The sequence below is a fragment of the Channa argus genome, chromosome 6 (genome assembly GCF_033026475.1).
Source record: "Channa argus isolate prfri chromosome 6, Channa argus male v1.0, whole genome shotgun sequence".
Classification (NCBI taxonomy): domain Eukaryota; kingdom Metazoa; phylum Chordata; class Actinopteri; order Anabantiformes; family Channidae; genus Channa; species Channa argus.
Window position 1 is genome coordinate 20567311 of NC_090202.1, and position 23972 is coordinate 20591282.

Here is a 23972-nt window from a genome sequence, read left to right on the forward strand (position 1 = left end):
ATGTCAATCTTTGATCACATAAAAGACTCCTTTTTTCAGGAGACATAAGTGATAATCATCATCAACAACAACAACAACAACAAAATACAAAATATCTTAAAATGTATTCATGTCTCTCCAACTAATGCCAAAAAAGAAAAACAAACATTAAGGGACCGTAGTGAAATAATTATTATAAGTTACTAAATGGAATAAAATGTAGTAGCCTGCTTTAAATGTACGTGAATGCATGATTGTTAATACTTCAGTGTGAGTTGGATTTAGTCTAATATGTATGTCTTAAGCACTTGGGATTGTGAAAATGACAAAAGAGCCAAACCACATTTTATAAACTCTGTTGTTGTTTTTCTTCTTCCTCTCATTACCTGGCAGCGTCTTTGGACGAGTGAGTCCAGTTCCAGTCCCTGATGTACAACGGTTTACTGCCAGTAGAGGCGCTGAACAAAAAAGCACAAGCCTTGATCAGCACTAAAGAAGAAGCGGTCTCCATCGGTCTAGTTCCGTTTGCTAAACGATAGTTCATTGAGCCGCAACTATGGAGGGGGCAAAAAACAAAGACAAAAATCAACCCGAAAAGTCCGATGAGAAGGGAAAAGACAAGGAAAAGGGACAGCAGCCTAAGGACAAGGAGAAGAAAGAGGAGCAAGAACTGGTACTTTGGGGGTGTTGCTCTCATTCAACTGTATGCTGATTAGCGTTACGGTAGCCAGGGATGTTATTTTGCCTTAGTCACTGCCGCTTTGACAACATGGTTGAGCAGGCCAAAGTCAGTGGCATTTCAGACAGACGACATAATAAAATTAATTCACACCGAGTATTTCTCATATGAAATAGCACCACTCTCATTAATGTATGTGTTGCGGTCATTTAGTAAAACACCTACACATTAACTCCGCCGTCGGCTTACTTTAGCCTAGCCTAGTAAGCTAAACTTAGCTAGCTAGTTATCGCTGCTGTCGTTATTGTCATTAATGTTAGTTATCACCTAACAAGCTAGCTACAGCTAGCATGCACAGGGGCAACGCACTCAATGACACTGCAGCTGTCGTGAACGTGAAATGATCTGTTGCTACATATAATAACAAATAACGTTGCATAATGCTCAACTTGCCTACTAGCCTTTAAGAACAGGTTCATTTAGCATTACAACTTTAGCTTTTAGCCGTTTTGACTAACAAGGGGATGCAGACATCACTAAGCAAATTATTGTTTTTCAGGAAGTTAGTAGTAGAAATGTAATATCTATCTATCTATCTATCTATCTCATACATACTTTAAACATGTGTAATTGATCAGGAATAGAAAAATGCATTAGTCATTAGTGACTGCAGATGAGCTCTCATTATGATTATTAATGTCAGATATTAAAGAATGCTTGACATGATGCATCTATGGCATCATTAGGTCACATAGTTCAATTTTAATAATCAAATTTTCTTCTCTTTTACAGTGAATATTCAAACCAAATTAAAATGATAACAGAACTAGTCAGGTTGTTGACTGCGTTTTGTGTTAGTGCCTAACTCAAGAATACACTGCAGGAAAAAAAAACATTTTTAATGCCATCACCACATTATTGGCTAATACCAAAGTTATCCCCCTCCCTTTTGGCGTCTATAGTAGTAGAGATAGTTGAAGCCATGCTTTACTTTTCTTTATATAATAAGGTTATTATCATCTTTCATTTCTTTAGTCGGAGGAAGACAAGCAGTTACAAGAGGACTTGGAGATGATGGTGGAGAGACTGAGTGTAAGTATTAAATTTTATTTATTTATTTATTTATTTAACAACTCTTCTTTTAGTCAGGATGTTAAAGGACTTTAAAAGTTAAATAAATGTGCATTTTTCTCCACATTGATAGGAGGAGAACACAGCACTGTACCGTCCTGCATTGGAAGAGCTGCGCAGACTAATCCGCTCTTCAACTACGTCCATGACCTCAGTTCCCAAGCCTCTCAAATTCTTGCGCCCACACTATGGCAAGCTCAAAGAGATCTATGAGGGAATGGCTCCTGGAGAGAACAAAGTAAGTATATACTGCGCTGTGTTGTAAAAATAGATTTAGAATAGAAATAAATTTGGTGTTTATTAAAAACATCTATGTAATTATTACAATTGTTAGACTTTTTAAAAACACTGATACTACAGCTGATACACACATGACTTTACTGAAGAATTCAAGTTCAGGCAGTACTTGGTGTCTTTGTATTTTCAGCGTTTCTGTGCTGATGTGGTGTCAGTGCTCGCCATGACTATGAGTGGTGAGAGGGAATGCCTGAAGTACCGTCTGTTGGGCTCACAGGAAGAGCTGGCCTCCTGGGGTCATGAATATGGCAGGTAAGACAACTACCTAAAAAAAGAAGTTATTTGCCTGTTAGTTAAGCCTTTAAATGACTAGAATACAAACAAAATCATCTGCTGTATTTAATTGTGGCAAAGTAGTTGGAAAGATTAAATAAGAAAAATGGCAGCTGTAGTTTTTGGCGTGTATCTTTTCATTTAAAACAAAAAAGTTTTTCTCTTTTTATTTTTATTATGATGAATATGGGTGTGCTAAATCCTTCTGTCATTCATCTTTCAGGCACCTGGCAGGTGAGGTGGCAAAAGAGTGGCAGGAGGTAGAGGAGAATGACAAGACACAGCAGGAGACGCTGCTCAAACTAGTGAAGGAGATTGTGCCCTACAACATGGCACACAATGCTGAGCATGAGGCATGTGACTTATTGATGGAGATTGAAAGGCTGGATATGCTAGAAGACTACATTGATGAAAATGCTTATGGAAAAGTCTGCCTCTATCTCACCAGGTACATTTCACACTATTGAAACTAAAAACGCAAAAACAATTTTAAAGCTTTTTAAAATAGGACTTGAATATGACCACTGAAATATGACCATATACTCTCTATCATTCTGTTAGTTGTGTGAGTTATGTTCCTGAGCCAGAAAACTCAGCACTGCTGAGATGTGCCTTGAACATCTTCAGAAAGTTCAACCGTTATCCAGAGGCTCTTCGGTTGGCCCTAATGCTCAATGATGTGGAGCTAGTCGAAAACATTTTTACATCCTGCAAAGACATGTAAGTTCTATTAGTAATAAAAGGTCTAGAGTAGATAATGTGGTTATGATAATGTTAAAATGTAATAAGGTTTATTCACATAGCAGTGTTTACAACTAAAAACAGATATTTCTTACTGTGATGCTTTTTTTTTTCTTTCTTTCTTGAATTGGATTCTCAGGGTGAGTATTTAAAAGGAAAAACTTTCTGCATCCTTGTCCTTTGCAGAGTAATCCAGAAACAGATGGCCTTCATGCTGGGTCGCCATGGCATGTTCCTGGAGCTAAATGAGGATGTGGAGGACTATGAGGACCTAACAGAGATCATGTCCAATGTGCAGCTCAACAGCAACTTCTTGGCCCTAGCCAGAGAGGTAGGGGAGGAAAAGAAACGGGATCAAAAAATAATGTGAGGTAGCTGTGTTTGTCAGGCTTGTGTCCCTTTAAGTCACTTCTAAGGCTACAAATCACAAAGGCCAAATTGATACATAAAACAAAAAGACATCAAAACTTTCAAAGCAAGAAAAAGAAGAACTTAAATATCTCTTTATTCTTTTATTAAAGTCCAATTAGTGTGTGTGTGTGTGTATATGGCATGAGCCGACTACAGTGAGATATAATGCTAAATTAAAAATGTATGGAACTTTGACATTGTTTTAGATTTATAATTGTAAATGCACATTTATTACACAGCAATTTTTGTTTCATTGTTCAGGATTAATTGTTCAAACCAAATAGCAATAAAATAAAACTGTTATGGAAAACAATGTTGTTAACCTTAAAAATTGCCTGGTGTAAAGGAAAAGACCTTAGCAGAATCATTAAGCTGTTAGAGGTGTGCGCAGGCTGCAGCCACTGCACTGTGTTGTATGGTTTCAAGTTGGAAGACAGCTCTATAAAGAATAGGTAGAATAAATAAGTGGCTGGGACAAGATTACAGATGAAAAAGAAAAGTGGATTTGTGGATGATGGCCAATTTACCACTGGAAATTTAGAAAAGGAAATTACTTTTTTACCACTAAAAATCTAATGATGTACAACCCCAATTCCAAAAAAGTTGCGAAGATGTGTAAAATGTAAATATCAACAGAATGCAATGATTTGCAAATCTCGTCAATGCATATTTTATTCACAATAGAATAAACAACTTACCAGATGTTCAAACTGAGATATTTTACCATTTCATGGAAAATATTAGCTCATTTTGAACTCAGGGCACCAAGACATCTCGAAAAAGTTGGAAGAGGGGCAAACAAACAGGCTGGAAAGTAATACCACAAATCAAAGACAAATGGAGGACGAATTAGGTTATTTTGTACTGCGCTGACCCTGAGCTCACGGGATAAACCGAAATGATGACAAAAAATTATCTTCTATTATTATGTGTTCAGGAACACCTCCAGAAATCACGGTTTGTTCCCAAACTGTGATTTTATGTGCAATTAACAAATGTAAGTTAAACCTGTATCATGCAAAGAAGAAGTCATATGTGAACATAATCCAGAAACTGTTCTTTGGTCAGATTAATCAAAATTTGAAATTCTGTTTGAAAACATTGACATCATGTCCTGTGGACTAAAGAGGAGAATGACCATCCAGCTTTTTATCAGCAGACAGTTCAAAAGCCTGTATCTCTGATGGTATGGGGGTGCATTAGTGCAAAGGGTGTGGACAGCTTAAACATCTGGAAAGGCCCCATCAATGCTGGAAAGTACATTGCGGTTTTAGAGCAACATATGCTCCCAGCCAGACAACGTCACTTTCAGAAAAGCTCTTGCATACTTCAGATACAATGCTAAACCACATACAGCATCCATCACAACAGTCTGGCTTTGCAAGAGAAGAGTTCTGGGGCTGAACTCACCTGCCTGCAGTCCAAATCCTCACAGTAGTTGATAGGGAATTATACGGCTGGTCATTGTAGAATACTCTTTAGTTTCTCACTATTACTCAGTACATTTCAACTTCATTAATCACACTCTCATCTTGTCCTCCCCAGTTGGACATTATGGAACCCAAGGTCCCAGATGACATCTATAAAACTCACCTGGAAAACAACAGTGAGTCTATATATATATATTTATATATATAGTTGTGTGCCCTGAGCAGCTGAGAATTATTTCAATAACTGGGGTATACTTACTTTAAGTCATGCCATGGGGAATTCTTCTGTTATGGTACACTGATCTCTGTGCTGTATGTAAAAGGGTTTGGAGGCAGTGGCTCCCAGGTCGACTCTGCTCGTATGAACTTGGCCTCTTCCTTTGTGAACGGATTTGTCAACGCAGCTTTTGGCCAGGACAAGCTGCTCACAGATGATGGCAACAAGTGGCTATACAAGAACAAAGACCATGGTAAAAGAAAACATACAATACAATTGTTTGCCAGTACAGTATAATAGGCCCTGTAACCACACTACTAATTTAACTTTACATTATATATTTTTTTGATTGTCGGCTAACAATTACACAAATCTCATCAGGTATGTTGAGTGCTGCAGCCTCTCTGGGCATGATCCTGCTGTGGGATGTAGATGGTGGTCTTACCCAGATTGACAAATACCTCTATTCCTCAGAAGACTACATTAAAGTAAGGCTCAGAAGAATTTAAAACTCTTTTGAATGGGAGGTCATATTTCTTTCAGGTATGATAGGTTAGTTATATTCTTTTATTTCAAAGCATTAGTGCACAGACATCTGTATTGATTGGATTACAAAGCTGTCTTGTTTAGGGAGAAGAATAGACTAAATAAAAACAATCTAAGGTGTCTTGTTTTTTCTGATATTTGCATTGTGCAGTCTGGAGCCCTCCTAGCCTGTGGTATTGTGAACTCAGGTGTGAGGAACGAATGTGATCCAGCCCTGGCCCTGTTGTCAGACTATGTCCTCCATAATAGCAACGTCATGAGGATAGGAGCCATCTTTGGGTAAGGAAAATATTCTCATTAAGAAACTTAAGCCTCATAATAAAACATTCGTTGTGAGTCACAACAGATGTTTTCTCATACTTTAAACGACAATACGGTATTATTTTTTTTGTACCGTTTTTTGTTTGGATTTTTATGTGCGTTCTGCTGTTTCCTGATTTTTGTTGTCCTTGTTTCAGACTGGGTTTGGCCTACGCTGGTTCTAACAGAGAGGATGTCCTTTCTCTCCTTCTCCCTGTTATGGGGGACTCCAAATCCAGCATGGAGGTATGGATTTGTTTTGTGTAAGAACAAGAACACCTCTCAGTACACACTTATGGGAATTTAAAAAGTATCATGTCTGTTGTTTTATTTAATCTCTAGGTGGTTGGAGTTACTGCACTGGCATGCGGTATGATTGCAGTAGGAACATGTAATGGCGACGTGACCTCCACCATTGTTCAGACTATCATGGAGAAGAATGAACAGGAACTGAAGGACACATATGCCCGCTGGCTCCCTCTAGGCCTTGGGCTCAACCACCTGGGTAAGCTTGGATAGCCACAGGCTTCAAAATTCATAACTATATTAAACAATTGAGATGAGGGGTGCAACAGATCATAAAAGTTACAGATCAGATCGTGGATTTTAAGTCACAAATTAAATAATTTGACACACAGATAGACCATTCAACCATGAAACCATTCATACTCAATCAAACATTCACACATATGGCAATTTAGAATCACACGGATGTCTTTGTACATGTGGGTCAACCACAAAGGTAATAGATGATGGGACAACTTTTTTTTTAACCACCTTGTTTTGCCTTGTATCATTATTGTATTTTAGAATCATTGTATATGTCAGTTCCTTTGTATCTTTTCCTCCCTTCCTTTGTGATGCAGCTGCTATAACTATGTTTGTTCCATTGCTGTCTTTAGGTAAAGGAGAAGCAATTGAGACGACCTTGGCAGCTCTACAGGTTGTACCTGAACCTTTCCGCAGCTTTGCCAATACACTAGTGGACATCTGTGCATATGCAGGTCAGCCTTACAATGCATTCTGGATTTAGTTTTTTTTCTTTTTTTTGTAGACGAGTATCGATCAATCAACTTCTCTTTAGACCCATATTGTGATATTTGTTTTATTTTTTTGTGTGTGATTTAATCTCTGAACCTACAGGATTGTCTTTCTGTAGATCTAATAATTTATCTCTTCTATCCCAGGTTCTGGTAATGTGCTGAAAGTGCAGCAACTTCTCCATATCTGCAGTGAGCACTATGAAGCCAAGGACAAAGAAAAAGAGGAGGACAAGGACAAGAAGGATAAGAAGGACAAAGACAAGAAGGAGACTCCTCCTGACATGGGCTCCCATCAGGTAAAGTCTAACTTTCTGCTCTTAATATCCTTACAGTTGCACTTAAAATTATTCATCCCACTGTGAGAATTAGTTGCAATGGCAAAATTTTAAACTATCAGCTGTAGCAATGAATAAGAACAAGAACAACTAATGTTACAAGTGGCTCCACCAAATTCAACTCAAAATACAATTTTTAATGACTATTAAACCCCTCTGATGAGAATCCCTTGAAATAGGATACAGGACATTTGAAAATCCAGTATTGTCTCAAGCTATCTCGATCCAGTTAATTAAGGGCGAAAGGGTTATTAAAGGGCAATCATGTTAGATTGTATATTAAAAATATGGCTTGGTCAAAAGTTTTAAGTTGAAGGAACAGTGGCTACACTTTCTGAACATGGCAGAAAAAGTAAGGTAAATGGGCTGCAACAATTTTTCTAAAGAGGCGGGTCAGGAAAAACACTTGAATGAATGCAAAATGCCCACAGCAAGACTTGGTGGCAACAGGTAATGAGGTGTATACTAAATGCTGAAGGTTTACATCCTCAAACCACAAGACTTACTGTATATTACTACTAAACCAACAGCACAACAACAGTTGGCTTCAGTATGTTCAAAATGACATAAATAAGCCACAGAAGTTTTGAGATTCTGATCTATGGAATGATGAAGCTAAACTGGAACTCATGGATTAGTGGTATGTCTGAAGGAAGAAGATTGAAGCATAACCATAAACGAACACCCTGCCTACAGTTGTGGTGGCTCAGTGATGTTATCGGGCTGCTTTGATTTCTCCGGGAGTGGAAACCTGCAGGACGTGGAAGGCAAGATGTATTCATTCAAGTATCAGGACATCAGTATCAGCCCTGTTAGTTTTTTAACTATCCTTGCTCTACCCACTGCCAATTACCTGGATCAGGTGTGTTCAGTCAGTCGGAAGCTGGAAGATGAGGGTTGTGCAGGGAGGGTTGGAAAATAAGTGCGCTGTGGCACTCGAGACCCAGAGTTTGACACCCTTTTCCTAGGAGAAAGTCATACCTTCTGTAAGGAAGCTGAAGCTTGGGCGTCATTTGACCTTCCAACAGGACAATGATCCTGACCATACATCGAAGTCTACCAAGGCTTGGCTACAGAAGAATTCCTCGAAGAGTGGCTGTCACAATCACCTGACTTGAACCCCATAGAAAATCTCTGGTGGAATTTGAAGAAGGCAGTTGCAGCAAGCAAACCCAAGACTATAAGTCAACTGGAGGCAATTGGCTATGAGGAATAGGCTAAGAATCCTCAGGAATGCTCCCAGGAGCTAGTTCCTAGCTGTGCATCATGTTGACAGCAGGTCATAATTGCAAAGGTTCTCAACTAAATACAGAAGACACTTGAAGGTGTTGAATATTTTTATTACAACTACTACTTATTAAAAGTTGCATTTTGTGTTGACATTAGAGGTGCCACTTATAACATTTATTGTAATGAGCTATTTAAATTATTCTCGTATGATCATTGTTCCCAATGATCAAAGTTAGCAAATTTGGACGATACACCTAATTTGCAATTGGGGTTGTAACATTTTTGACTGCAAATTCAATTACTTGCCAATATTTCTCTGTTTACTAGCTCATTATCCAGCTGTTTTGGACATTATCTGCAAATAATTATATTGTAACACAATATATAGGGGATGTAGAAAAACATTTTTGTGTTCTGCTTAAAGGGTGTTGCTGTTCTTGGTATTGCCCTCATTGCCATGGGAGAAGAGATTGGATCTGAAATGGCACTGCGAACATTTGGACATCTGGTCAGTACAGCTTCTGCTCTGGTTATACCTGTTCACATTTACTCAGTAAGCTCTTGATTCCCCATCTCACTACCTCTAGTTTCTTCCCATGTTGGTCTGCTCAAGAAGAGATTTGTCTGGGTAACTTCAGTAAACAGTACTTTGCAGATCTTATCATCCATTCTTTTCTCTTGTTCTGTACATTCCTCTAATTAATCTCTTGGGATCTGTCAGCTATTTCTCTATTAATATTCACCCTACAGCTTTTAATGAACACAAAAAGATCATAGCATAAGAATTCTTTCTGCAATGTGCCAACTATGTGTTCTAGGGTTTGATGGGTCATATAGGCAGTTAAAATCATTAATGACATATTTTGGTCCTCTTTTTTTTGTTGTCCTGATTCTTAAACTTAGTTTTTTTCTGTATTCATTAGCTGCGTTATGGTGAGCCCACCCTGAGGCGAGCAGTGCCCCTGGCTCTGGCTCTTATTTCAGTGTCTAACCCTCGTCTGAACATCTTGGACACCCTCAGCAAGTTTTCCCACGATGCTGACCCAGAGGTGTCCCACAACTCCATTTTTGCCATGGGCATGGTGGGCAGTGGTAAGCACTATGCATTTCATTGAACAGTGTTGAAGGATTACTGTGGTCATTTGCTAAATTAATAGCATTTTTAACAATCAACAGTTAATAGCCTCTACTCTTAATTTCTGTCAGTCTACAACCTGGATTAGTTTTTTCATCTGTGCTATAGATCAGTTTTTGCCATTAAGGAAATTACGACCAGACATGCTGGTACTCAAGGAAACACTTTTATATTTAAATAATGCATGGTCTATACAGTTTTAACAGATGTTGCCCCAAGCTGCTCTGAGTCACTGTAAGTTCACCAGAGATCTTGTGCATGCCCCATTAGCTGGCTTAGCAAATTAGAGTAACAATTTCTCTACCACGCACATTGAAATAAGGAAACATGTCACTCAGGTGAGCGGTGTGTCTGGATAATAAAACGAGCTTATCCATGAGTTTAAAAATGCACTTAATTTAGAAAATCATTCAAGTTGTCCTTCAGCAGCTGCAACAGTACTAATGCACTGTGTAATTGTCTTTCCAGAATGCCCAACTTGAAGACTTTGTTGCATTGTAGCCTATTTTTAATATATAAATAGCAAATTTTATGTACTCTTGTGGTAGTAGAAGTAGCAGATTAGGAGTTGTTTGTTGATCTTGATACTTTTTTTGCACAATGAGGCACGGTACACTGGGTATCTAAGTGGCTGTACATTCTAAATATTAAAAAATGTGAAGTGAGTAGTTGAGGAATGGTTATGCTCGATTGCTGGTCTGAGAGTGCTGGGAGGGGGTGGCGTGTTACCAAACAAACCCCAACAGCCTAAGCTGTTAGTATTGTTGGCACCTCAAATATTCCCCAAAATCAGGTCTATTGGTCAAAATGTGGGAGGGGCCAGAAGATTCAGCTGAACAAAACTTTTATATTCAAACTGACAAAAACTGCTTGATTTGGCCAGGGTGTAGTGGCTCGACGCAGCAAAAAAAAAAATTAAGTAAATAATATGATACACCACCACCTCATTAAAAACTTAAAAACAAAACAGGATAAAAAGAAGTCTTCTTTCTTTTCCTTTCGGCTGTTCCCTTTCAGGGGTCGCACAGCGAATCGTGCCTCCATCTAACCCTATCCTCTGCATCCTCTTCTTTCACACCAACTAACGTCACTAACAGGATAAAAAGAAGTGGTGGAGTATTTTGAGTTCACACAAAATAAGAATTTGTCATAGTGTTATTATATTTACAAACTTATGTGGAGATTTTGATGAAACTCAGCAAATTTAAAACGTATTGCCTTAGTCCTCAAATAGATGCATTCATTTCTTTATTATGACTCCAGTTTTTGACTGGAAATAAAGGTGCATGTTACATATTTGTCATTTACAATGAGACTCTTGTCGCCTCAAGTCTCAGCTTCCTAACCATATTTAACAAGCTCTTAATTTCATCATTTTTTCCATTTCCTCAGGCACAAATAATGCACGTTTGGCTGCCATGCTGCGGCAGCTGGCACAGTATCACGCCAAAGACCCTAACAATCTGTTCATGGTCCGATTGGCTCAGGTGGGTGGTCACACAAACGGTAGTCTGTAACAGACAAAATTAACTTTTCAAAATGGGCGCGTGTGTGTATGAATGATTGTTGACTTCCTGCTGTTTTCCACCGCAGGGTCTGACTCACCTGGGCAAAGGCACACTGACACTCTGTCCCTACCATAGCGACAGGCAGCTGATGAGTCAGGTTGCCGTGGCTGGGCTGCTCACTGTGCTCGTTTCCTTCCTCGACGTCAAGAATAGTCAGTTTATTTTCCTCCTGCTACCTCACATTCAACTTTGTCCATTATTGTTTTGTAATTTGACGTTGGTAGTGTTGTTTTAATATTCCCTCTGTTGTTTGCTGTGGGTTTATTACAGTAATCCTTGGGAAATCTCACTACATTCTCTATGGCCTAGTAGCAGCTATGCAGCCACGTATGTTGGTCACATTTGATGAGGAGCTACGACCACTGCCCATATCTGTCAGAGTTGGACAGGTAAAACCTACGTTAAACATTTTGAGAAACTGGAAAGTTTGTGCCATTGTATGTTAAAATATTCTTCTGTCTTTGCATAAGTAACGTATCACAGTAAGGAAAATTATGCAATAAAGTCAGAGAGTACGATGACACTTTATCTCATAAGTTTTTTTTTTTTGTATGGTCTGACTCCAGGCTGTGGATGTCGTGGGCCAGGCAGGCAAGCCCAAGGCCATCACAGGTTTCCAGACTCACACCACACCAGTGTTGTTGGCTCATGGAGAGAGGGCAGAGCTAGCCACAGAAGAGTACATCCCTGTCACCCCTATTCTGGAAGGTTTTGTTATCCTCCGAAAGAACCCTAACTATGAAACCTAGACTGTATCCAAATAACCAATCCTTACTTCTATTTCACTCTGTAAGGGTAACTTTCCATGGCTCTTTGCAGTTGTTATATTTAGTTGTTGAATGTATGGCTGAAAAGAGCAAGGTAGGCCTACCCTCCTTATATGTCTTGTCATCTGTGGCACAGTTCTAGAGTGGATTGGAGAGTGGAGGTCCCAGGTTAACCCTGGGACCTCCACTCTATATAGATGGTTTCTCATTGCTATAATTTTTCACTTCTCCCCCATGTACTGAAACAGCTGTTTGACTGACCGAAGGCCCGTTCATATTGGGAACTGCACACCACCCTTAGTCCTTTGAAAACAAATAACTGGTCAGTCCACATCAGCATCAGATGTGTTTTGCCCTACTACTTACATCTTTACTGTTTTTGTAATTAGAGCATTTAAAATGTTTTCTTGATCACATTTGTCTTGTTTTTATTTCGTTTGGTTTTTGTTACAGTATTGAAAAAAGCTCAATCAAAAATAAAATCTATGATCCACGTGGTGGAGATGGGAGGGCTTTGTGTTATGTTGATTTTAGTTGCTGGAAATGTTTTTATCATTTACTTAAACTCACGAGCTAATATTTGTAGAAAGCATTAAGTTCTCCACAGGGGAACCACCCAAGGGAGCACTTGTACATAAAAATATAAACACGTTTATATTTTTAAAGAAAAGCAATTACAGCAAAAACAATATCACTTACCTGGCTAAACAAAACATGTAAAAACTTAACTGTGAGTTAAATGTGTGTTAAAGCTACATAAGATTAATACATTGAAACGACTAACTTTACATGGGTAGGTGTAATATAATTGTATAACCAGTTTTTACTTTTGAAATTCTGTTAAGTTGCAACACTGGAATCCATGGGTCAAGTTTTAGCCATCAACATTATGTCTCTTTAATAAGGATTTTAATTTTCAAGACTAGATAAACTGCACTGGATGGTTATTTTTAGCTTAAAGTAACAATGACAATATTTTAAATAGATTTTCTTACAGGTCTTTGCATTTTAATTATTTAACATGTTCTAGTGATTATGTTTAACATAATTATAATTCAAAGTCCCCACCTCCACACTAAACACATTTGTTATCACTTTGTTGTCCTCTTTAGTGTTGTTAGAATGATGCTTGTCCAGTCTTACTCTACAATGACAGGGTCCCAACTTAACTTGGAAACATGGACATATAAAAACAAATATTAAAAACACGTTTTTATAAAAACTTTTTATAAAGTAACAAGCTCATTACTATCAACAAACTACAATGAGAATGGCTGTGAAGGGAGAAGTAAGATGCATCTGCATTTAAGTTAGATCCTACAGTGAGAAAAGAAAAGGTTTATATCGTTAAATAATGTATTAATAGTGATTGAGGGTTTTCTAAGTTACATTAAAAAGATAATAATCTTCTCCAATTATTCTGTTGACATGGAAACACAAAAATACAGTATTTACAACTCATAACGTGGTAATTGGGAACGTTTCACGTGATGGGATTTTGCCGGAATTACCTCGCTACCGGCTTCCGGGAAGAGTTTCCGTCCGTCCGGCTCTACGGACTCAAGGAGAGAAAGGTAATGCCGCGGTCCTGAGCTAAAATCTTTATTAATATGTCTTTATTAATTTAAGTGGGAAGTCGTTGTTATACTGAGACTGTGGTGGATTTCCTAAGCTACGTTTTACCTTCTTGTCTGAAGATTTATCTAGCTGTAGTGACTTTGTCCAGTGGTTTCTGTTGACTGGTGTTCCTGCTGTTTTCAGGGATTAGCTAGCTGGTTGTTAGCGCTCCATGCTAAGACGACGTGGGTGTTCTTTCTTCACAGTAGCTTGCCCTGCTACCAAGCTAAAACTACGCTAGAAAGCTAACACGACCCACCATAAAAGAGTCACCTAGAAACATGTTATATGGGGCGTTAATATATTACATAGGATATAATGTAACATAGTCCGTCACATCGCAGTATTGTTGTTTTTGTCTATTAGCTTCATTTATGCTGTTAGCTATCCAGCGGTTTGTTAGCAAGCTAACTAGCGGTGCTTCCACATAGTAGGTTTAATGGGTCTTGTGTCGAAGCGGTGTTTGCTCTAGTCTCAGCCTCCTAGCAAATTTGGTAACACTCACATTTGCAACACTGAGTTGGTGTAAACCGATGTCTGTTGACATATTTGGTTGTAAATAGCATTCATACTTATAACTCGATACCTGAAACCATGTGATGGTGATGTTTCGTTGGTGTCGGCTGTATGGAACTATTTGCGTTAACATTAGATGGCAAAGTATATAAAGATGGTAAAATAATCTGCTTGTCGACGTTACAGTCCTTCTTTTCACGCAGCATTCACACCCTGGTCATGAGCAGAACGGATGCTGGTCCTCTAGTTTGCAAGACAAACAAAAATATGTAATACTATATGCTCTAGTGTGTGTAACATGTATAAGGAATTATGACACACTGGACGCAGACCTGACAGGATAGTTGTTTTGATTCCTGGAAGAGTGGTACTTCCATTACTGAATTGGTTTCACGGCTCGTTGTGTTTTCAGGTAGGATGTAATAGAAGGCTGCAACTTTGGTATTTACTGTCAGCATCTCCCAGGAAACATCTTCTGTAATTCATCATTAGAAATGTAGGCTGTCGCAATGGTGATGTCGCTGATAAACTAGGCGAGATGTTTCACTTCTTAGTATACCGGGGGGCGTCTGACTCATTCTGGTTTGTTACTATGCGTATCATCGTCACGATACCGTTGACAACAATGTGTTTTTGCCAAGATAGCTAAAGCTTTTATACAGATTTAGCCTCTGAATGCGACTAGCATGTTGAGTAATGCAACTAGCTAATAACCTGTAGCCACCCCTTAGCGTGACAGTTATCTTGGTTAGTATTATCATTCATTGACAAGATTGCTCCCACCCGTGCCTACGTTGTTGACTTTACGTGAAAACGTTTTATTGTGTTTTTCCTGTTTAACATGAAATAGATGTCCTGGCCGATGTCGGCTGAGGTGTGGCTGGCATGATGCCGGCAGCTGGGATGTGCATCGCGCCAATAGCAGGGGAAACCACGTGGTAAATCCAGATTGGGCCTAGGACTGTTAGCAGCACGGCTAATAGCAAAACATACATCTCATCTTCGCACCCATATTCCTAAGTGTTTTAGCAAGGCCGATTCTTGCATCCATGCGTGTTCTTTCCAATCCTATGTAAGTAGCTGGCTCTTGTGCGTTGTGTGCGTGAGTAGGCAGACACGCCCCTGTGTCGTAGCAGAAGTGTCCCACTGTTTAACCAGACTGAACGCCGGTGTTTTACCACTGCTTAGTTAGCTTGCTATAAACCTCGCATCTGTGTTCTGATAGTGTCCATTTGTCATATTGAGTTTACAGGTTGGCATCGCTGGTATGTTCATTTTTAAACTGTTTGTTGATGTTTTTTTGTTTTTTTGCTTCGACATGTGTGAAGCTGGTCTTAGGAACTGCAGACATGTGACCTTAGCTTAGAACGTGGGTCCAAAATGGATGCTGTTTCCTATGCATAGCTCACAGACATCATATTACTAATTCATTGATATATTTATGCCATTTGTCTGCAAATCTTTACATACCACTCTTCAGGAGATTAATATGCATGCTTTAGCTAGAGGAAATGAATGAAACCAGTCACAGGATAAATGCATAATAGGATGAGCCAGGCTGTCACAGTTTTCCTGACATAAGGCCACTGCTGAGCTTCCTGTTGTGAAATTTGAAGGCCATGAGTGTGTCTTGGAAGAATGTTAGTTAAGCAGAGCAACATAGAGGAGGGAGGGGTGCACAGAACAGGCTGTGCCAGAGTGATGCTGTGTCACTTGAGCTAAACTTTTACTGATCTGTACTGTCTAAAATGTCTGACTGAAGGCACATCTGTTGTTCAGTGCTTGTTAACTGACACTTTGTAGGTGCAAATGTAATCATGGAAGAACAATTCAAGTGTCAGTTGCAGAGAGTGGCATTATGCAGACTGTAATTTCTCAAATATAGACCAAACTTCAAAATGTGTTGGTTCTGCTCATAAATAGTCGACCAAAAATAGAACTCTGTTCATAACACTCTAAATTTGAGCTGTAATATTCTACAATTAGAGTTGAGTTATGAAAAGCCTTTTACCCCTGGAGCTTTTTGTCTCACTGTTAATACCACAAACAACACTGTGGGTCTGTGGCAGATACAGATCAATTGTTTAATGCAGGGGGTGACATTTTATGAACTACTGAGACAGTAAAATAAGTCTACCTAGAAGAAAACATTGTTAAATCATCAAAAACGATTTGATGAGGTCATGAAAACGTGAAGGTTAAACGACAGAAATACAATTTTCATTTTACAGTGCACTTAGAATGCATGCTTTCATTCATGTGATTGGCCAGCACAATGCCAAACTGGATAATGTCAGATTCGGTAGTAGAGAAACTCGAACCAATCCAACTCTTTCCTTTACTTGATCACTTTGCTGACTGACCTGCTTACCTTACCTGCTTAGTAAAACTCTGTCTGAATGGAGTTGCTGTAGCTCAGTTGGTAAGCCAGTCGTCCACGGACCACAGGGTCAGTTGTTCCCTCTTCCTGGTGTCTCTGGCCAAGAGAGAACTAACAGCAGTGCCTAGTCCAAGCCTGGTAGAAATTGGGAAGGTTGCGTCAGGAAGGGCATCCAGCGTAAAACTGTGCCAAATCAAACAATGATCTGCTGTGGTGACCCTGAACTCATGGGATAAGCCGAAAGGACAAAAAAAAAAGTAAAACTCTTTCTGAATGTGGGCTTACCTGCAGGCCAGTAAGCTATATACGTAACAGATGTTTCTGAAACCATAAACGAGCAGTAGACTTGCTGAGTAGTCAGTGTTTACTTTTAGATAATGATATATAACGTATAATACACTCTTTATATTGACGGTGACATGGTAGATCTTAGCAAATGTTCTCCCATTCTCCATAAGGGGTCATAGGAGTGCATACAGAGGCTTATGCAACAGTTGAATGAGCATTGTATACCAGTGGTGGTGCTAGTGGCTAAGTCTTCAGGGTGCTGCATATCAGACCAGCTCAAATAACTGCACTGTGTGTGAATAATTGGGGGTGGGGTGTTGGCCTCGCATCAGCTTATATAGCTTTTCCCAAAGCGTAAGCATTCCTAAAAAAAGTGTGTGCCTGAGGAGCACCCCTCTTTGCTATTTCTGCAGTGCTGCAGAGTGCCCAAAATGTAGACTTTTTTTAATATAAATTCAGCAGACTTGCTTGTGTGAGGCTGACTGTGTGTGTTGCTGGCACACAAGTTGTTTACAAATCATTCCGTGTTCCACGTTTTCAGGTTAAAGCGTTTTCCCCAAACAAAGGTTTTTATTAGTGTGTTTCCCGATGAAAGTAATGAAGTCTGTGAGGAAATAGATTAGTCTGAGAACCTTCTTTAACCCTGATATTGTTTAAGCAGCATTTCTTCTCCAAGTCGGCCCAATTCAGTCTGACAATTTTTTTTGTCTGTGGTTGATCCTTTAAACTGTTGCCTCTCAGCCCCTCTTCATTGTTTCCTTAACCTAACTTAGATTGCCGCTGCTGCCTAAGCGTCAAGGCTTCAGCATACAGGTGGGAGACTTAACTGTACGGTTTCATCTGGCTGTATGGAAACACACTCAGTTAAAATGCTTTGTCTTGTTATCTACCTCGATATAGTCATGGTAACAGTGGTGATTCCTCTTCTTTAAAAAAGAGAAAAAACAAGCTGAATCATCATGACTCAGGCTTTTACAGTCCTGTGTGTGTGTGTGTGTCTGTGTTTGTGTGTGTGAAAAGGTGTATGTGTGTCACTGGCAGAGATAATGTAGGCTTTAGCTATAAATACCAAATGTGTCACTATTTTGCTGACCATGTAACCTAAGGAGGATGATTACACGTGAATCAGGAAATAACAGTTGAGTCACTGGGGTGACGGTATATATCTATGCAAATTATATGTATTATACAATCAAACATTTTGTATTTTAAGGTAGATATTTCTTGGTATGACTTAAAAATCACTGTCAGTTAGAGGTATAGTTTGTTTGATCACTCTGAACAATCATGCCATATTCAACTGTGAAATTATGAGTACACTGCCATCATCAGACCTGTAAATGCTCTTTTCAAAGCCATAGCAGCCTTAACACTTAGCCTTTGTTCTCTATGTGACACAGGGGCTTCTTTAATAAAATAATCATACATGTTGTGAAGTTTCTGAAATGTGCTTTTAGCCATTATTTCTTCCTTAAGCGTTTATCTTTTGTCTGTCTTTTAGGACAAACGGTTCCTCAGTGTAACTGCACTTAGGACCTGAAAAGATTCAAAAGATTCATTCATGTAAGTATACAGATTAGTTACGATCTAATAACAGGGAATCGGGAATACAATACAGATTAAATCTCAATGCAACAAAATCTCCACAGACCTTTTGAATTGGTATTTCTTATATTTTATTTTAAGTAAATTATTACACATTATCTAAAAACCATATCATCCACATTTCACTTTGTTTTTTCTGCCTGACATATTATCTTGCATTTGCCCTAACTATAAAATACTAAATGTGTCTTTAGAAATGTTTGTCATATTTATTAGCAAAAACCTGTTTACTTCTCAATTCTATTTCTACAGATTTGTACACAGGTCCACATCTGCCTACCCATGCAGAACTCCATGAAATGAATAAAGCACCACAGCCTATAACAGGACCCCCCTCCACCCCCCACCCTGCCCCATCCCCTGGCCTTTCACAGGTAATGAAGCCTGCAACTGTTCTCTCTGTATTGACCCTATTAAGGGCTCTTTGCTCAGTCCTTATTTGTTTCTCATGGAGAAAGGACTGAAAAAAATGCAGATTTCTTTGCTTGTATACTCAAAACCTAGTTTCTTATCTTGCGCCTCGTAGTTCTAAATAAGTCACTTTCCCATGAAAATTTTTAAAACTCAGACAGTTCCCATTTTGGACGAGCTGCATGTGTCTCCCCTTTATTTATTTAATTTTCCCTCCCCCTGTGCTGTCACTTTGCTGCAACACGAACACATACCAAAAAAGTAATGCCAGAAAGCAGCGTTTTCTGTCACTATACAGTTAAAATATCTCAAAGGTGGACGAGAAATCAGATTACTCCTCTGCTGCATGTACCCGCCAAGTTCCAGGAACCAGTCTTAAGTGCATGTTATCGGTGGTCCACCAATTACCAGAAAGAGCTGATTTCTCAGAGTACCCTGGTTACTAAAGAGCTTGTAAAAACAGTCCATGTTGCTGCAGTATTTAGCTCATTATCACAAAACGTTCTGATAACTTTTGGCCTTTCCTAAAATAAGACTAAAATCAGTTTTTTTTTCTGCGTGTACTGTAAATACAGAATGACAGTGTGTATTCCAAAGAACTCGTCCCAATAGCCTTGGCCTGCTCTAATAATAATCGGAACACAGATATCTAAGGCTGATAGCTCTTTTCTTTACTTCAGTTCATCCCACTCATTCATTATTGGTCATGCATCCTAGTCTTCACCTGCTGATATCACTTCCTGTCTCTTGCAGCCCTCATTTCCCCCTGGGCAGCCCCCTTCGGTTGTGTTTGCCACCCCAACGCCTCCCCAAATGAACCCAACACCACAATCCCGACAGGTAGGCCTTCCCACTACTCACCCACTCCATAGCATGCCCTCAGTGACTCTTTTCCAACAAAAACATTAATTCCTCTGTCATATGTCAGAGACATTCTGAGGTTAGATTATACAGTGAGCTAAGATGCACCTTTTTGATTAGGAAATAAATGCCATTTACACAGTTTTTAATTTAATCTCTGTGATGCATTGTAAATCTGTTTTGTTTTAATTCCTGAAGAGCACTTTAGTCAAAGGAGAAACAGGCAAAACAATAAGGATAAAAATTGGAATGGAGAGCCAAGGTCTTTTCCTAATGCTGCAAATGTCCCTGTGTGCAAGTTTGGCATAATTGCTGCCCACTATTGCATTCTTCCCAGGGAAAAAAACATAGTGTACTGTCTCCTGAATCCATCTGTGAAATTCTTAGAATGCCTGCATGTCTCTTCGGCTACTTCTCACCAGTTCTGCACCATTTTAACCGTTTCTGTCAGCCTCTCCTTTGTACACTACATCAAAAAGAATAGCTTAGTGTGTGACAAGCTAACTCTGGGCTGAACTTTTTCAGTCCAAATGGCTCCAACTGCATTTGTTGTAAGTTACGCAAGCTTGAATAATACAATTTCACTTTCAATTGTTTTTTGCAATTGTATTGATCAGTTCAATATATATTACAATCAGAGATCCCACTGTATGAGGTTATTGTAATACAATAGGATATGCTCTACCAGTTTCAGAGTATTAGAGTTATATTAGATTTATGTGCCTTTAACTGCCACCTAAACATGCAAAAATGGAAGGAGTCCAGCAGTGGAGAGTGAAGCATAGATGTTTGTGCTTTTGTCTTTAACCTCCGTCCTGTCTGCTTCTCCTCTAGTTTGCCCCAGGGCCCCGGCCTATACACCAACAGGTACTAACAGCACAACTGACTAACATGAGAAGGGTTGGGTGGCCATTTTCTAAGCTGTAATGCAGGGAAAAAACTGTGTGTACATCTGATGAGTCTGACGTGTAATTGTTATGGGTGGGAATCACAGGTTAACTTACGATATTACACAATCACAATATTTTGTCCTCTATCTATATATAATAATACCAGATATTCTGTGACATACGAGGTATCACAAGAAAATCATCCACGATATCTGTCCGTGCGGTGCAGGCAACTCTTGCATCTGCTTCGAATGCAATATCTATGTTCTCTCTCGTCTGTGTGTAAAGAGCTGGAACTGCTGTTTGGGTGAAATATTTTCGACTCGGGATTTAATAACCTGGTTCCAGTGTTTGCAGCATTTGGTGAAAACTTTGATTTTCCACTACACTGTAAGGCCAACGTAATCGCCCTTGACAATGAAAAAGAAGCGTTTTAACTGTGTTACCGTGCCAGCGTAAATGTTCGATTTTTTCACACACAAAGCAGGAGGACGTGGAGAAAGATGGACATGCACGTTGGTCACGTTGCCATTGTACTTTAGTTAAGACAGTTCTTGCAGACATAGTCTTTAGCGTCATCTTCTTTGCGTCATCACTGTGAAATCCAAAGTGGATCCAAACTTTTAGTTTAAACGATGCCAATGCGTTAGTGTTTAGCGCGGCTCCGGTAAGCGTAAATGGCAGACAGCCATTTCGGCCTACATTAACATGCAACAGGCGTGTCAATGTAGACATTTTATGTGACTAAAACATATCAATAGTTGGAGTCAGAGTATCGATAACCTCTCAAAATATCCCAACAAATCAACACATCGATTATTTATGTATGTATTTATTTGGTCCCACCTCTAGTAATAGTTTACCACAATATTTTTAGACCAAATACTTTCATAACAGTAATGTTTTATAGGGTGTTGTTGATGTTACCTTTATTAAATATTTGTATTCAGATGTAAATTGTAAAGTAATATTAGCTTTTACAAACTTAGTGTCAGTAAACTCAGTAAAAAAAAAAGGAACATTACTTATTTTATAATGTTGCATAAAGTTGTGGAAGCGCCAGGGGATTTTAGAAAATTATAAATATTAATATTATTAAACATTTGACTTTATGCCATTGTATCAAAGCATCTTTTATTTACTGTACATCTGTTACTTTCAAGTATTATGATTACACTGAAGTAAATTGGAGCTATAGCTAAATAGAAATTGTAAAAATTGTATTTCGTCAGCCTCTATTACAATGAGAAAGTGATTGTTTCATATGAAAAACAAACAAAGCCAAATCACTGGCAGACTCTCTTCTTTGAAACAAGCCCATTTCTAGGTGATTAATGTTCCTCGTCCAGTTTATGGTTGTTGAGTTTTAGTTTGCCTCAGAACTAACACGACCCGGTTTATTGGGTTTCACTGTTCTGCCTATTCTCTGCATGCTGCTTGTTAATTCACAACTTGGCTCAGAATAGGCAGTTCCAGGGCACTTTGCTCTAACTGACTGTGGTGCTCTTTTTCTCATTCTTTCTCTTCCCACCCTCTTGTAACTTCCATTTGATGTGTCTGTGTGTGATCTGTGTTTGCGCTGCTGAAGGGAAGTTTCAGGTCACTACAGGTAACTCAAATTACTCTTAATAATAATTTAATAATTATTTTTTACCATCTTGAGGAGTGCATATGTGTGTGTCTAATGTTTAGCAGTGTTGTGCTTTGCTGGCATGATGTCATTTTGCTGGCTATTGCGGTTAGCTCCCAGGCCAGCAGCAGAATGTCAATGAGGAGGCTTTGAATGAACCAGCATTAGCTGCTTTATCTCTTCTGGCAGGCACAACCAATATGTTTCCAGTTGGAGTCTAGCCACAGGTTCATGGACAGACGATGAGCATAGCTATTAGGCTGGACAAGCTAGTTCCACTTGATCCAAAAGTAAAATTGTACAAGGGTATGGAAGTGTATTTGACTCGGAGGTTACAGAAAGCTGACTAATAATTCTCTGATTTCTCTCTCTTTTACCCCTATTTAAATACCCTTCCTTATATTTTTCTGCCCTCAATCGTTCTTCATCTCACGTTTCTGTTGTGTCTTGCCATCTTCCTGTTTTTCTTTCTTAACTTTCACACTTCTGTCATCTACCTCCTTTGGCTTACACCCCCTGCCTGTTCTTTAGACCTACTATGCCAACAGGGCCAGTTTGTCTCCCAGCAGTGGGCCTCGAGGTGTCCCTCCCAGCAGTGCCCCGCGCCCTCCCCATGTCTACCAGCCAGGCCCTGGCTCCCAGATGATGATGATCCCTGGGCAGCAGCTGCCCTTCCCTAGCTCACCACAGGGACCCTACTTCATACCAGGACAGGTAGGGGTCACAAACCAATGTTTGTGTGTCTCTTTTTTTTACTAGTGGCAGTGCTAGACTTTATTTATGCACAAACTAAATGAATAATAATTAGATCAACTAAAATGTTAAATAAATTGAGCTGACATGGCACAACAGCAGTACAAAAATAGTCACTTTTCGATGTTTTTTTATGCTTGTTTGATCTGAAAATTTCCAAATTAATAACAAGGCAACTTGATTTTCCTAATACTTTCTAAATTATTAGCTTTTATTTTACTTCTCTTGTTGGGACACATTCTTTAATCATGTATCCACCCTATAATGGGCCAGAGCTGGTTATTGCAAGGAAAAGGGAAAGTACTGTATCTGGGTGTGCAGATTTATTTTACGATTATTTTGTAACTGGATAATCATTGTTTTTGTCTCCCCTCCCTATCCCACTTCCCCCCTTTCTGTCTTATCTTCCATATTCTTTTTTGTTTATTTCCTTAGTATCGGTCAGCACCCTACGTGCCCACACCCCCGCAATACCCAGTCCCAGCAGGCACCCCAGGCTTCTACCCCGGAACCAGCCCCGCTGAATATGGTACTTATGGTAAGAGGCTCTACCTTGGGCCTCACCTGAGCAACTAGCATAATGTGAAACACTTAACAGGGCTTTTACACTGACATGGGAGCAAACACTTGTCCTAGAGCTTGCCAACATAATTTGTTATAGAGAAAAAGGATTTAGAAACTATGCCTACTATAAGAAAACGCAGCATAATACTTCTTAATGTAATGTATTTCATGTTATGAAATGTTTTAGCAGTGGGCAGATTGTTCCACTTGCTAATAAGTATAGCCTAATTTAAAGCATCTTGATCATCTATAGTGTCTATTAATAATGGTGAACGCCACTGTTCAGATTTTTACCATTTTGCTTCTCAGCTCCATTTTCTGTAATATACATGTTTTGAGATTGTTTGGTAAATTCTCACTTGGGATGACAAATCT

At 39.1% G+C, this 23972-nt stretch overlaps 2 protein-coding genes across 3 annotated transcripts in view; both read left to right on the forward strand.

The window, feature by feature from the left end:
• The first annotated feature begins 474 nt into the window (after nucleotides 1-474).
• Nucleotides 475-12591, forward strand: psmd2 (proteasome 26S subunit ubiquitin receptor, non-ATPase 2). The gene is made up of 21 exons (XM_067506472.1): nucleotides 475-652; nucleotides 1694-1750; nucleotides 1863-2027; nucleotides 2217-2338; nucleotides 2583-2807; nucleotides 2921-3079; nucleotides 3287-3431; nucleotides 5057-5117; nucleotides 5265-5411; nucleotides 5540-5646; nucleotides 5856-5983; nucleotides 6163-6250; nucleotides 6347-6509; nucleotides 6907-7008; nucleotides 7192-7343; nucleotides 9037-9120; nucleotides 9536-9704; nucleotides 11140-11234; nucleotides 11341-11467; nucleotides 11586-11704; nucleotides 11882-12591. Exons 1-21 carry the CDS (start codon nucleotides 536-538, stop codon nucleotides 12062-12064), a joined length of 2715 nt encoding a protein of 904 aa, XP_067362573.1. The 5' UTR covers nucleotides 475-535; the 3' UTR covers nucleotides 12065-12591.
• A 1001-nt stretch (nucleotides 12592-13592) lies between these two features.
• Nucleotides 13593-23972, forward strand: part of LOC137128447 (eukaryotic translation initiation factor 4 gamma 1-like) — a 32220-nt gene continuing 21840 nt past the window's right edge. For both annotated transcript variants that reach the window (XM_067506469.1, XM_067506471.1), the window contains exons 1-8: nucleotides 13593-13656; nucleotides 18385-18446; nucleotides 18741-18862; nucleotides 19653-19739; nucleotides 20595-20627; nucleotides 22239-22259; nucleotides 22812-22994; nucleotides 23469-23571. In XM_067506469.1, coding sequence (XP_067362570.1) covers nucleotides 18788-18862; nucleotides 19653-19739; nucleotides 20595-20627; nucleotides 22239-22259; nucleotides 22812-22994; nucleotides 23469-23571 — 502 coding nt within the window. In that variant the 5' untranslated portion in view covers nucleotides 13593-13656; nucleotides 18385-18446; nucleotides 18741-18787. The remainder of the gene's footprint in view (nucleotides 13657-18384; nucleotides 18447-18740; nucleotides 18863-19652; nucleotides 19740-20594; nucleotides 20628-22238; nucleotides 22260-22811; nucleotides 22995-23468; nucleotides 23572-23972) is intronic.